The sequence below is a fragment of the Hesperophylax consimilis genome, chromosome 1 (genome assembly GCF_061612785.1).
Source record: "Hesperophylax consimilis isolate HC1 chromosome 1, BYU_Hcon_1.0, whole genome shotgun sequence".
Lineage (NCBI taxonomy): Eukaryota > Metazoa > Arthropoda > Insecta > Trichoptera > Limnephilidae > Hesperophylax > Hesperophylax consimilis.
This window is the reverse complement of record NC_142836.1, coordinates 48,991,795-49,006,950: the sequence shown is the minus strand read 5'-3', so window position 1 is coordinate 49,006,950 and position 15,156 is coordinate 48,991,795. Positions and strand designations below refer to the sequence as shown.

The 15,156-nt window shown below is 36.7% G+C and overlaps 1 protein-coding gene across 1 annotated transcript in view; it reads right to left on the bottom strand.

Annotated features, from left to right (window-relative positions):
• The window catches only part of Rab3 (RAS oncogene family member Rab3), a 65,089-nt gene that overhangs the window by 27,660 nt on the left and 22,273 nt on the right, over positions 1 to 15,156 (bottom strand). The window contains exon 2 of the mRNA XM_089634902.1: positions 4,010 to 4,116. Coding sequence (XP_089491028.1) covers positions 4,010 to 4,116 — 107 coding nt within the window. The remainder of the gene's footprint in view (positions 1 to 4,009; positions 4,117 to 15,156) is intronic.

Below are 15,156 nucleotides of genomic sequence, written 5' to 3'. Positions count from 1 at the left end.
TAGAGCGTTGTTGGTCGAATTGGATTAATAGGAGGTAAAAAAGGAGAACCTAATTTTTTCGCACTGTTTCTCATCTGATTGTTTAAGCTTTAGAGTAACTGGACATGCAATGGGAAAAGTCTGCGTATACAATAAATTAGTACCATTTTCAAAAATGGAAAATAATTTGTTAAAAATTTTCTTAATGGCTGGTGTGAATTCTCCAAACTAATAATTATAATTTTGGAATGATGCCATAAAAATTTGAAGAAAAATTTTAGAGTTCATTGAACCGGAGTTACAGACGGAGTTGCAACCGAAATTAGTATATTTTTAGCACGCGATATTATGTAGATGTGTATTATATTAGAACACTCATTACTTTGAAAATAAAATGTATTGGTTCCAAATGGAAGGTTCACAGAAACTAGTGGCCAGTCAAACTTTAGCTGGTTTATCAACTGGATTTCGCAATATATTGTGACATGCCGATATCAATCGCCAAGAATTATTTTCCGGTGGTGTTATAGTCCAGTCAGTGGGGAGTTTTACCTTGCAAAAGGTTAGGTAGTAGTGATTTCGATATATGTTGTTAAGATTGGGACTCTAAGGAAAAAAAAAAGTTTTCGACCTTGGGAGGGTCGAGCTCGACCCGCCATCTTGGATTGAAGGTGCCAACATTTGTTTTTTTTTTTAAATAATTGTGAAGTGGTCGTTTTTACAACCAAATTGTTTAAGTCAAACTTAAATACAACTAAATTACCTACATTTTTTCTAGATAGTTTTTTTTTGTAAGTCTAATAGGTAACGAGTTACAGTGGCGGAAATGTGAATATTTTTCTAAAAAATGATGAAATTCCCAACTTTGTAATTTTTTCGGGTTATTCATTACATAATTATAATAATTTTGTAAACTCATTTCCACACCACCATGAGGTATAGAACATGGCGCATTTTTTTATTGTGGTATCTCCAGTAGGTCTACTCCACAGATATACCAGCGATGGTAGATTTCGAAATTATGTTACATTACTATGAATTATGTTACTATAAATTATGTTACTTAATAACAGTCTTCGTCACCAATGTCATCATCTAACTCATTGCCTGTGATACTGAGATTCTGGGCTTTCATTGACAAAATCTCTTCTTCTTCGTCCTCGATATCGATGTGAACCTCTAGCGAATTTCAGCATGTTTGACCATTACAGCACCCACATACAATAGAACACTTCAATCCAGCTTTCGTGCAGCTACATGCAACGCCGCATCCTTTTTTACAATCGCATGAAATAAATTTTAATAAAGTCTCGGGTGCTGGTTTCTTTGTCATTCTTACTGGAACAAGCCCGTTGGTGTCACGTTTCCAGCCCCAGTGTCTGGATTTTTTTGGATTCCATACCATTTTTGGACTTGATGGTACGTTCTAACTGCATGGTACCGTGCAGCGTCGTTCGTTGGTGGCAAAGAGGCAAGATTGAATTTGCTTTTTGTTGTCGACTTTGCGAAACGTTTGTAGCGGACTTCTTCCAAGGTTTCCTTATCCATGTCACCCCCGTACAAAGCAACAAGAAAGCGTGTTCTTGCAACTGCTATGTCTTCTGGTGTTGCATCATGTTGTTTGAAGATTCCTATCATGGCATTGAGTCTTGTGTCGTTTTGCACAAGCGAACAAAATTTTGTTTTTCCTTGGTTGAAGAAGGACGATGTTGTATCGCAGCCGCTAAATGCCTTAAATGCCATGAAGAAACAGAATATTCTCAGCCGCCTCTTTGTATTTCACACTATTCGCGGAACACAGTCTTTCAAAAGTTTTGCCTCTCCCGGGTTTGCGAAGATATATACTACTTTTGAGTGGTGCTAATGCTGTCAGCAGAACTAGGAGATCAACGTCTTCGCCAATAATGAAAACAGCGTCATATGATGAACACAAGGAAATCGCAGTATTGACAATCAACTCATCAGCATCTTCTTCAGCCTGCTTAACTGTAAAATCATCCTGTATAAATTGCTTTGTAAGCATCGAAATCAGACGGACTTTGTTATTTTCATTGGCTAAAAATCGTTCTTGTGAAACTTGAAGTGGCATTGTTTCATCGAAAAGAACATCTGCAGACATGAGCATCCAGGCAACGTCCTGTAACCAGGACTCAATCAGTGTTGCCAAGTCTACAGACTAGGATTAGTAGACTAGGATCCCACTATAACAAATCAACGTCATCGAGTACACGGATGATGCTATATAAGTATATTGTATCGTAGAAATACGTTAAAATGATATTGTGTAATACGTTCGTACAAAATTTATCAAGAAAACTGGAGTTTTACAATTTTTTGTCAAAATGTTCTTCTTTCAACCGCTGTTACTCGTTACCTATTAGACTTACAAAAAAAAACTTTCTACAAAAAATGTAGGTAATTTAGTTGTCTTTAAGTTTGCATTCAACAATTTGGTTGTTAAATCAACCACTTCATAATTATTTTGAAAAAACCAAATTTTGGCTCCTTCAATCCAAGATGGCGGATCGAGCTCGACCCCCCCAAGGTCGAAAACTTTTTTTTTTCTTTAGAGTCCCAATCTTAACAACATATGAGAAAATCGCTACTACCTAACCTTTTGCAAGGTGGAGCCCTTTTTTATCCCCCACTGACTGGACTATTACTGTCGGATAAGCGAAAGATAAGGCCATCTGACGTATTTCTCAAAATTGCGAATTATTGGTTTACATTTCTGACTCGGAAGATAATGTATTCCAACAATCTATTTAAAATACCCTCTTGGTCTGTAATATTTCCGATACGAAATGAAATTCATGTTCTGTACCTACGTATAGGTATATTTCCTGTCAATTTCGTTGGTGAACAGTTTTTCCAAAAAGCTTTTTATAACAAAATGTATGATACCTCTTAGATAGGAATTATCCCGATGTACACCAGAAAAAGACAATGTATAATAGTAAAACGGTTTGGCATTATCTTTATTATGTCAAGTTTTCCCAGTAGGAGTTTAAAAAAAAATGCCCAGACACACGAGTGCGATTTACGTATAAAAACTAAAAGAAACACAACGTGGCATTAAATTAAACAATATTTGCTTAACTTCACTCGAAGAGACAAAGAAACACATGAGGAAGATGGAAACAGGCATCGTAATTGAATTCGCCAAAGAAAGCAATTGACAATGGGTGGAATAATAACTCACTACGTGGGCTGAAAAACGATGAACTAATAACTTCGTCACCGAGGGGTTACAATCACATTGCGAAAACTAATTAAAATATGCGTAAATGTCTTATAAAGTAACTTACGGTGAATTCGGGTGTGTTTATCACAGCGAATATATCAAAGTTTAGTTTCTTAAAATACTAACCATGTTTTCGTGAAAAGTTTTCTACAAAATACATGATTTGCTTGCATCTCTCATTTAACAGTAGTTAAATGTGTATTATCATTATTTAATACATGATTTGCTTGTATCTCTCGTTTAACAGTAGGTATATGTGTATTCTCATTATTTAATACATGATTTGCTTGTATCCCTCGTTTGACAGTAGGTATATGTGTATTATCATTATTTAATACATGAGTTGTTTGTATCTCTCGTTTAACAGTAGGTATATGTGTATTCTCATTATTTAATACATGATTTGCTTGTATCCCTCGTTTGACAGTAGGTATATGTGTATTATCATTATTTAATACATGATTTGCTTGCATCCCTCTTTTAACAGTAGGTATAAGTGTATTATCATTATTTAATCACAAAAAAATGTAACCAACCAAGTTAGTCAAATACGTCGAAAAAGCAAATGGCTATTGGCAAGATACATCGTTCTGATGGACAAAGCTCGTGAATCAGTAGCACCCAAAGGAAGTAAGTAAGACTAAAACGCACAAACTCTATGAGGAAACATAATATGTGGGTGGAGACTGGTAAACAACATTTTAGTGATGACATGTCTTCATTTAATTATGAAAGTCAGTGAATGGTGTTGATGGGGATTAATAAACTTGTTAGTTTTATTCTCACCTAGTTTTACCTACAGAACTGTTTCCAATGATGAGTAACTTAAACATGTAGTCGAAATTTTGGTCCGCTGCGTCTTTTTGCCATTTTGGATCTGCACCTCCCGCCATCTGTGGACAACAAAAATAACAATTAATACCATTTTATTGAAAATAGGATAATAAAAATCCATCATCGTTTACGTTAATGTTCCATACTTACGAAACACTTACGTCTTAAACAAAATTCCTATAATGGTGCAATTTCCATCATCTAAAAAAATCATATAACTTCCTCTATCTTTATAATCCACAATGATGCCATTTTTATTTACATAATGTTAAAACGCGGGTTAACGTTTAAAAAAAGCAAATTGGACAAATAAATGTAGGCTGTAGCTGTTCTTCCAATAAGACACTTCAGGTGCGTCAAGTAAATATAAAAGTCGTAAGATAATACAGGGTATTAATGTTAACCAGTGATTCCTGACATTATTTGGAGTAAAAAATGTTATTGGAATTTAGGAATCCGGTGACATATTAAAAAGGGTATTCGACAGCTAGGGTCGATGTGAGGGGTCGGGTGGTTACTCGGCTGAGTGACCAGTTAATTAAATAATTTTGAAAAATTAAAAATAAACACATCCTAAAAGTCCAAATTTCACAATATTTTTTTACTCTAAAAAATGTCAAAAATCACTACTTAAAGTATGTTAAGTACGTCCCTTAACACCCTGTATACAACGAGTTTTTGATTTTTAGTAGGGCACTTAAACTAAATTTATTCCTTCACTCTTGATTAAAATGTTTATATTGAAGCATAACTTTAGGTTTAACCATCAAAATAAGGCCTTATATTTATTGTCTTTGAAATTTACAGAATATAAATAATCAGCTTTTCAACGCAACCTCTTCCATTAACGACTCGGGATTACAATATTCACAATACAAAATCATACATTCCCCGCGCGTTTTGATGGAATTATCACAAACAACGTAAAACAGGACTTTTATCAGCGGGCCGACCTACTAAGGATAAAGTAGGACGTTGTGATAACGGCGCTATTTACCGGAGTGTACTATTACCACTATTAATGATTCGGTGTACGTTTTGTCGTTGAACAAAGGCGTGCAGTTATATTACACTTTTAAAAGTGCGTGTTAAATTAAAAATTAGAAACGTTTTTTAAAATAACCTCTTCGTTACTCAGTTGCGTCATTACACAGTGGGCAGGAGAGGGTGGGCACGCGGGGTGACACCATTTGAGGGGTGACATAGATTTATTGTGTATAATGTGTATTATTATGTTTGAACTCTTAATGCACGAGTAGGAACACACATTTCGAATAATTTCGATGTGATTATGGTGTTCAATTAACTAAGCTTACGGGGTAGCCTAATCGTATGACAAAATAAATGAAAACATTGTTTCCATTTTTGAAATAAGTAAATCCAAATATTTAGAAAGTATTTATATTATTTATACCACTGAGCTATTGATACAATCTTTACGCCCGTGCGCCGCGGCTCACCAATACCCACATTGTTAAATAAATAATAAATCCGCTAAAGAAGGTATGTATTAGGCCTTTTTTAGATTTTTTTAAACATAATGTTCATAACATGTATCATTTTTTCTATAAAATCTTTTTCATATAGATATTCTTCCCCGCAGTTGAGTGAAGATGAAGGCATGATAAAACTAAACGATATTTGGGAATGCGAATTTTGAATAACAGAAAGGAATGAATGAGACGATGTATCAATGTGAATGAAGTAAGGAGATTGTGCATAGACCGAGTTGTTTAGCGATCCATCGTATCCGCCTACTTCTGCGTGAAACAGCGTGATGGTTAGTTAGTTCTGGTTATGGGGTCAACATTGGAATTTACACAGTTTTGAATGACACCAACCCTAGTTACTAGTGACGCCACCGGTACTGCCATTAGTATTCAATTCAGTTTTAATCAATATGCTAAAGTTGAGAAGGTTATGTTAATGATATACGTAATGCATATTTTATAAAATTCTTCCCAGTGCATTATTTCATAGCGAGAAACCGCAAGGCAAAATAGTTTTGAATCAAATATACCATTCACAATTTCTTGGGGAGACCGAGTTTTTTTTTAATTTTTTTTTTTTTTATATTTACTCCACACAGGAGGCCCTGAAGAAAATAATTTCCCTCAGGGCCTATGTCATCTTTGGGGATGCTGTGTGGAGGGTCTTTTTGTGGAGAGGAAGGAGTGAACATGGGTCTTGAAGAGTCCCATGTTGTAGGAGGGAGGAAACACAGAGGCCGGCAGTTCGTTCCACAGCCGAGCTGTTGAACTTAAGAACGAATCGTAGAAGCGACCCGTTCTCATGTGACAAGTGTCAACTGTGTACAAATGTTGGGCGCGCGTTTGGCGTGTATCCCGACTACGCACCGGTGCCGAAGGGATCAATGACGCTAGTTCTTCAGAGCATCTTCCATTGTAATACCGATAGAACAATGACAGCATACCTACCTGACGCCTGTGCTCTAAAGATTGCAGTCCGTTTGTTAAGATTGGGGAATCTATCAAACGGACCGCCCGTTTCTGCACAGAGTCAAGGGTTTTTTTCAGGTATTTTGGGGTTCCAGACCAGAGATGGCTGCCAAATTCGACAGTAGGGCGCACTTGCGATTTGTACAGGGTGAGCAGTTGTGTACTATTAAAGTATCTGCGGGCCCTGTACAGTACGCCCAGCTTCTGAGAGGCCAACTTTACTCTAGCTTCGATGGAGCCCCCCTACCTGAGCTGGTCACTTATAGTTACACCAAGCATATCAATGGAAGGCCTGTTCGGAAGATTGCTTCCGTTGAAGGAGACTAGATTATCATTTGGATCCCTTTTAGACGTAATCAGACAGGATTGGGTCTTTGAAACATTAAATTCGACGAGATTATTTTTACCCCAGGAGGAAATACTCTCGAGATAACCGTCCATTCTCTGCTTCAAAGCCCTCCGAGCCGTTGGAGTTTGTGTGCCCTTTGGGGGCTTGTCAAACAAAAAGCTATCATGAACTGTACTGTCATCCGCGTAACAATGAATCGGTGCACATGTCAAAAGGTCATTGATGTGCAACAAAAACAAAGTTGGAGACAGAACCGATCCCTGTGGGACGCCAGCATTTATGGAGTGCGAGGAAGAGGTGAAACCGTCAGCAACCGCCTGAATCGACCTATCCCTTAAAAAGTCAGCAATCCACGTACACAGGGATGCGGGAAGTCCGTAAGAATGCAATTTGTTGACAAGTCCTCGGTGCCAGACCCGGTCAAAGGCCTTGGATATGTCTAGTGCGACCGTTTGGGTCTCACCGTGACGTTCCAGGCACCGCCCTCAAACATGCGTCACATACGCGAGAAGATCACCGCACGAGCGGTTCCGCCAGAATCCGTATTGACGGTCGTTGATAATTTTGTTCTTCTCGAGGTATGTGAGCAGTTTGTCGTTGATCACACGTTCCATCACTTTGGACAGAACTGATGTGATCGCTATGGGGCGGTAGTTGGCCGGGTTGGAGCGGTCACCTTTCTTGGGAATAGGGTGAATTACCGCTTTTTTCCAACCAGAGGGCACAGTGCCACACTTCAGGGACATTTTGAAGAGCTTTGTCAAAACTGGAACTATTTCCGCAGCACACCTCTGCAATACCAGGGCAGGTATTCCATCAGGTCCACTAGCTTTGTTAACATCGAGCCCCCGTATGACGTGGAGTACATCCCGATTTAGTATGAGTACATCTCAGCTTTTTCATATAGAAGCCGCAGTGAGGAACCGACGGCGGAACAGCACCCCCGTCGTCGAGGGTCGAGTTTTCCGCAAACATTTTCCCTAAAAGGTTTGCCTTTTCGGTGGCGGTGTTTGCTAGTGAGCCGTCAGGTCTGGTAAGAGGTGGCAAACTGGGTTTGCAAAAATTTCGACCTATTGAGCCCGCAAGCGACCAGAATGCTCTGCTGCCATGCGGGCAGGCAGCCAGCTTTTTGCTGATCTGCAGGTCGTGTTCGAATTTTGACCTATTGATGATTCTCTTGCATTCCTTTGCCGATTTTTTGTATGCTGATCTGCTTTCGGGCGTTTGAGATGTGTTGTGTTGTAGGCTCGGTAAGCCGCGTTTTTTCGTCGAACTGCTTCGGAGCATTGTCGACTGAACCACGGCTTTGAGCCCACACCAGTTTCTTTAGTAGTCGATTGTATGAAGCCATCCATCGCCGAATTGATGACTTCACCAATCTCCTGGGCACATCTTGAAGGGTCCGAAGTCCGAAAACAAACAGCTGACCACGGAAAAGCATTGAAATGGGCCCGCATACCGAACCAATCTGCTGACCTATAGTGCCACACTTTTCTCCTCAGCCTCTCATTGGTTGGTCTGAGGCTAACGGGGATTGATGTCGTCACTAGGCAGTGGTCAGATGATCCCAGAGGCGCTGTGACGTCAATCTTATAACCGTGTGGCAAAGTAGTTAAGAATAGGTCTAACAGATTGGAGCGGTGAGTTTGGACATCAGGAACCCTTGTAGGCTCCTGAACCAATTGCTCTAATCCGTAGCAAATGGCAAAGGATTCCGCCTGTCGGCCAGCCGAGTCCGTTGGGCCTGAGAACTTCAACCATGGTTCGTTATGAACGTTGAAGTCCCCCAGAACAACAAACTTGGCCGAAGGGTAGCGGGGCAAGAGATCATCAATAGTATCGCTCAAATGTTTGAAGAGCTCGGAAGTGTCTGATTCGCTATAGTTCGGTGAGCGGTATAGACATGCGTAGAATCTTGCCGTACTGGCAAAATTGACGTGCACCCACATTACGTCGAATCTGGAGTTTTCCAGACTCAATAGTCGCACACAGTTGACGTCAGCTCGACTATAGAGGCAGACTCCTCCTTTCAGTCGGAATTTGCTTGCGAGGGTAAAGCCCGGGCAGCCCAGATAGGAGGAGTCTGGCGGCTCGGCTATCTGAGTTTCGGATAGGAAAAGAAGGTTGGGACGTTGGGACAAAAGATGGTGATGGACGGAATTTAAATTTGTGTGCAGGCCGCGAATGTTGGCAAAATTTACGCCTGCTACTCGCCGCTGTAAAGATGTTAAGTTTGTTTTTATGTATATTCATGATTTTAATTTTTTTTTTTTTTTTTTTTTTTTTAAGGGTATGAAGTGAAAGGAAGGTCTGGAATGGAAAGGTATGAGGGGTGGGTAGGAATATGGGGTTCAGGCTGTCCAGGAGTGATGAGCGTTTGGTTCCAGCCCACCCACTGCGGTGCTAGGCGATAGGCTGGGAGAGTCCGGCTGGAGAGGGCATCCAATGCGCCCCAAACAGTTACTAATATATGGTGGTCATGACAAATGTCGAATGACAGAAAAATTATCAACACAATCAGAATAAGCTAGAGCTAGATGAGGCACTAAATGAATATAAAATCAGTCTCAAATATTTAATTATTTAATGAAAAGAAGGATTGCCGGCGAAAGTGCCGCATAAGGCTTCGCGGCTGTTGAATCTGCGAGAGCGCAATGTCCGCAACACAGAGGGATCTCTTTTTCAAGTTATAGAGACAAGGACTAAGGTCATAACAAAGCTGTGCATTTGTGCAACCTTTGATTAGAGGGAGCATCAACACGATGAATTCGTAATTCATCCATGCTTTGATGAAAACAAAATATAAAGATGTACTCGTATATATTTTAAACTGAAATCCGCGTTTATGTTAATTTCATATTTCTTCACCAACAACAACATTTGATATAATTTTGTGAACTTGTTAAGTCGTCTAAAGTTTTTGAATAAAATCACATTGTTTTAATACATCGACAGGCTTTCAAGATTCAGTTATTCTTTTGAGTTCTTAACATCATTTCATGAACTCGGGTGATAATAAATTAAAATTCGGTAGATACCACTTATTATAGGTCTTACAACTTAAGCATAATGATTATGGAAATGCCGAAAAGAAAAGACTTCACTATCCAAAACGCAATATCACAATTCTTTAACAAATATCATATGTGTGGATGACATTTGTCGAAATAATTTATTTTAATGCAAAATTACATCAAATAACTGGATAACTAAATAAACAGCTGTTCGTCGATAAACTTGATAAACTTTTTATAATAATTATAATTTTTAAATTATTTAATTATTTTTTTTTTACCAATCGCTAATATTGTCTTTAATAATTAAATATTACAATTTGAATTTTTACTAATTAAGTTATTCCAAATAAATTAAATATAATTTTTTGTTATTGTGACAGCTGTTTCGGTGCCAAAGGCTAGCAGACAACTTATTAAATCATTCTATTTTTTGTGTAATGTTTAAAATGAATAAATTATTTTTTTGGGTAAAATCGGCATAACTTCATTTTGCAAATCCTCACACATATCAATTGTGTGAGGATTTGCGGTGAAATTTCTTGTTTTCACCCCATTTAATGTAGCGAATTTGCCTTATTTTTGTATGATGGCGTGAATATACTTATACGGTAAATTGCTTTTCATTATTACCCGATTATAAAAATAAATTGAAAAGTTTTTGATAAATTCCTAAAATACTTTAAGGAAGTTTCTTGCAAATTATTGGTTATATATTTCGATGAAAATAAATAGATTTTGAAATCAAAATAGCTTCTCGTTATAATTATATCTTTAATGTTTACAAAAGCAATCTTCAGATTACGTTTTCTTTCAAAAATGTTATTTTCCCATTATTAGAAAAAGGTCATGGCTCGCCCTCAGAAGTTGAAGTATATTGTTAGTAAGATTTTTTTAAAACCATGAAATGTACTAATATTACGTTATACTTCAAAAGACCTGAAGCATATTAATCTGTGGTTTGAACACAAATAGAATTTAACCGCAAACTTACCTGGAAATTCGTTTACCTCTAAAACCCCTGGCAACAACAGCTCTAATTTCTCGTACCTACACTTTGTTCTGGAAAGATATTATTTTTAATAGGGAGGCCGCTGTTTTTGTGATTTTGCAAATATATCTGATAAAAATTAATGAACAATTATATTATTATCATTGGTCTCACACTCTTATACATGTGAAGGACATGCAAACGTACTGTCATTCGGATGCGTGAATGAGAATCACCATTTTAATTACCAAATAATGTGGGTGCATCTTCAAAGTTACCTTGAGGAGCAAAAACATAATACCACAGAATAATATGGGTGCATCCTCAAAGTAACTTTGAGGAGCAAAAGCTTAAATACCTCAAAATTAAACACATTCTTTCAAATATAAAATTCTAATCTAAATTCAAATTTCTATCTAAAAATATTTTACCCAGACCAAGTCCTTCAAGGTTTATCACATTCCCAAATCAATAAGAAGTTTTATCCCGGAAATACCATTTGCTCTTCAAAATTCGAGATGAAAATAATTTATCAGAAGTACAGGCTTCATCGTGTAAAGTTGTTCTCAGCCTCTTTGACTTTGGTGTAACTCCCCTTCAGATCACCTGACTGATATTATATTATTCAACTGAAAGTAAACACAGCTTTATAAAGCAATGTGTAATAATTATGATGCTCAAACTCAATTTGTTTAATCTCAATATGTGGGTATATTCATTTGTTTATCTTTTTAATATTTTTATTTCGTAGACCGATTATCTAACGTACACTAAAAACCATACTTAATTACCTAGTTTTATTAAAATGCTTGAAAGAGGTCGGATTTTTACTTAACGGCGTTTTACAATAAAATACCGATGAAAATATTTAATTACAAAAATATGAATAGAGTTCAAAATCAAATTCGTATCTTTAATTAAATTAAAAAAAAGAGTCGGTGAAAGGAATTTCGATTATAAACGTTTTGAAGATTTCACCTAAATCTATATGATTAAATTCCAGTAATCTGTTTATGTTATGTATGTTTTTAGTGGTAAAATGAGTAAATTTATATTTATTTTCTAATCATTACCTGTGAATGATCGTTTAAGGATGGTGATTGCATTAAATTTCAATTTATCCAAAGTATTGTATTGTATTGTGCACCAAATTTTGCAGCGTTTTTTTCCAAAGTTTTGCGCCTTACGAAGTGAAAAACATCTGTTCATCTTTTTGTGAATTTTACAAACGGCCAACATTTGAAGACAGTTGTTCATGGTGATGATATTTTTTAATGCAAATTTTGAAGTCCTGTCATCTACACGTTAACGGACATGGAGGATTCCGTGCAACAGCTGACCAATAAACGCCCAAATGATGCGGATCTCTGTCATAAGTTATTTATCCACGTACCACATATCGAAGACATCATTTTATATCATTTTCTATCCATATTGATATTGGAAATCATGGCAACCTGTACACATGTTTCTCATCAAAGAGCTTGGGAGCCCCTGACATACGGTGTTACGTAGCCGTTAATATAATACGGTTTGTGTTGACATAAACAGTTCATATATACGTTCACTGTTTACTTTATATTACCACCCCTGTTGCTTCCAGAATTGGTTTTATTCAAATTCAAAATTTTCAAGCTCTCCGCAAACAAATAAACTTATTAATTCTATACGCATGCCGGGAAGGTGACACACAGCACGAGTAGATAGTGTATTCTGCGAGATGTATCTTCACAACCCTTACCGACTTTAGATCTGGAAAATCTCTAGACCCTTATGGGACCATTTATATTAATAAAATAATGACTAGCTGTTTATCAAGACTTGAGTTTGTGAAGGTCAAAAAATTAAAATTTATTATTCAGTAGAAAACATTTATTGCGTGTTGAGAATTCAGTAAATACACCAAATAACTAACGAAGAGGTCGTAACGAGAATGTCCAAGGTCAAGGATATTGTCAACACGTTCAAAAATTAAACTAGCTAGCTTAGCTTTTTTCAAGAAGGCAAAGATACATGACAATAGATCTACGGCAGAAGGCAACATTAATAACTGAGGAATCTTGAGGAGAGAATGGCTGGGCAGCATCACAATGTTTCAAATCCGGCTTACGGAGTAAAAGGTGTAAGATTCAAGTGTCATTGTTGCGGCAGTACATAATTTTTAAAGGTATAATAAAAATAAGAAAAATAAATTAAATATCCAAATATTACATTTTTTTACCTCTTTTAATGGAATCGCCGGAAAAAAAAAACTAGAGATAAGCCACGAGAAAACCACAATAGAACCGCACCTTAACGCACCGAATCACACCTTAAGATTCTTGTAAGATATTGTGGTTTCAAATCTCTGTGTCTGTATCTCACTAAATCTAGTTAGAGATTTGGATCACCTTTACTAGTCAATAACTCTGCTGGAGTTTAACGTTATTAAAAATAAGTTCGTTCGAATAATTAATATTTTTGTACCTGTTGAAATAGTGTTTGTTATTAAAATTATTTTTCCCTCGAAAAAAATACTTGTGTTCGGTTTCCACAAACTACGTCGATATTTTAGGTAAGGCGGGTAATGATTATTCTTCATAAAAAACAGACGTAGATTTCTATTTAAGCCTTTGAAGGTGATCTCTCTTTCAGAAAAACGTAATTAACGATTCTCGGGATGTTCGTAAGGTTTCGAGAAGCGTTACAATTTCCGATCGAAAAGCTATCGGAAATGGTAATATATATACGAATATTGTTCTCAACTGACTATATTTACATAACCTTTACCTATATTAAATTTCATTACAGAATATTTGAACAGCTCGTGAAGAAAATTTGACAGCTGAGCATTTGGAAACACGCATAACAAATAACAAATAACTTTTAATTTTTTTGATAAATCACTACCTTTGAATTTCTAACACGGAAAATTTGAATTGAATTTCTAAATTGTAAATGTTATGGTTTATGGCTGAATCTAAGGACGGGTTGTTTCGGAGAACTTGAACAATTCTTCAAATTTCAAAGTTAATTTTCAAGTTCTGTGAAAGATATTTTTAAGTTCTGTTTTTATTTCAGTTCTGTCAAGCAACTAGCCTATAATGATATAATAACAGAATTTGAATAGGACTTTCACAGAACCGGTAAATGAACGTTGAAATTTGATGAATTGTTCAAATTCTTCGAAACAACCCGTCCTAAGTGTTGTAAAATAAAATCATTTAAAAGACAAAGAACCGCAATTTGGGGGACGTTTTAATCAAGATAAACGGCTACTATTAAATCGCGATGAGCCTAATCGAAGTAATCATTTCGTAATCAGTTGTTTTAATCTATACAATTTGATTATAATGTAAGATTCAAAAATTCTAAATTGAAGTAGAGTTAATACTCGACCGATTACAACGAGCTTAGCTTATGCCGGGTTTAGTTTTGAGGCGTATGTGTGGTAAAACCATGTATGATCGTGTGAGAAATCTGGAGATCCGCAAAGAATGCAAGGCTAATAAAAGCGTAGTGAGTAAGATTAAGAAAAAGACGCTTAGATGGTTTGGGCATGTAGAGCGAATGAGCAAAGAAATGAGTGTAATGAGAATATATTACGCAAATGAGAATGGTAGCAGAAGTCGGAGACGCCCGAGGAAAACATGAATCAGATACTTGTGTCGGGCCATTTCAAGAGTCAGAATAATAGAAGAGTATGTATGAGACGATGTATACATGTGAATAAGGCAAGCAGTGTGAAACAAGACCGAGTTGTTTGACGGTCAGTCCTCTCTGCCTACCCTGCTAGGAAATGGCGTGATGGTTAGTTAGTTTATGACCATCTCCTACGATAAAAACAATAAAAAAATGTTGACCATCTCCAGAAGTGGCAACAATAACTGTGGAACCAATTTTGTAAGTTTCACCAGATTTTCAATGTCAATGTCATAGCACCAAGCTAGCAGCGTATACAATACATTTACAATGATTGACATATTTATTTTTCGATAGTATGTTGATAGCACTCCTTTTAGAATCGAACCTCGTCCTACCGTGTGAAAGGCAAAATCGTAAACTAATATGCTACTGAACCATCCTTATGGGATGAATGGAGGGTATAAAATGTAATTTTTGCTATCCTGTTATTTGTTTTCAAGTTTGAAAGGGATTTTATACGCTTTTTTTAAATTTCCTCACAACCTTGCTCCACAGTGATAGTAGTCTATCGTTACGTTATGGGATGGACTGGATCTTAGGAAAGGTTTTATGGATCTTTTCACCCGAAGAATACATTATGCAAATTACGTTGGGACATTTTG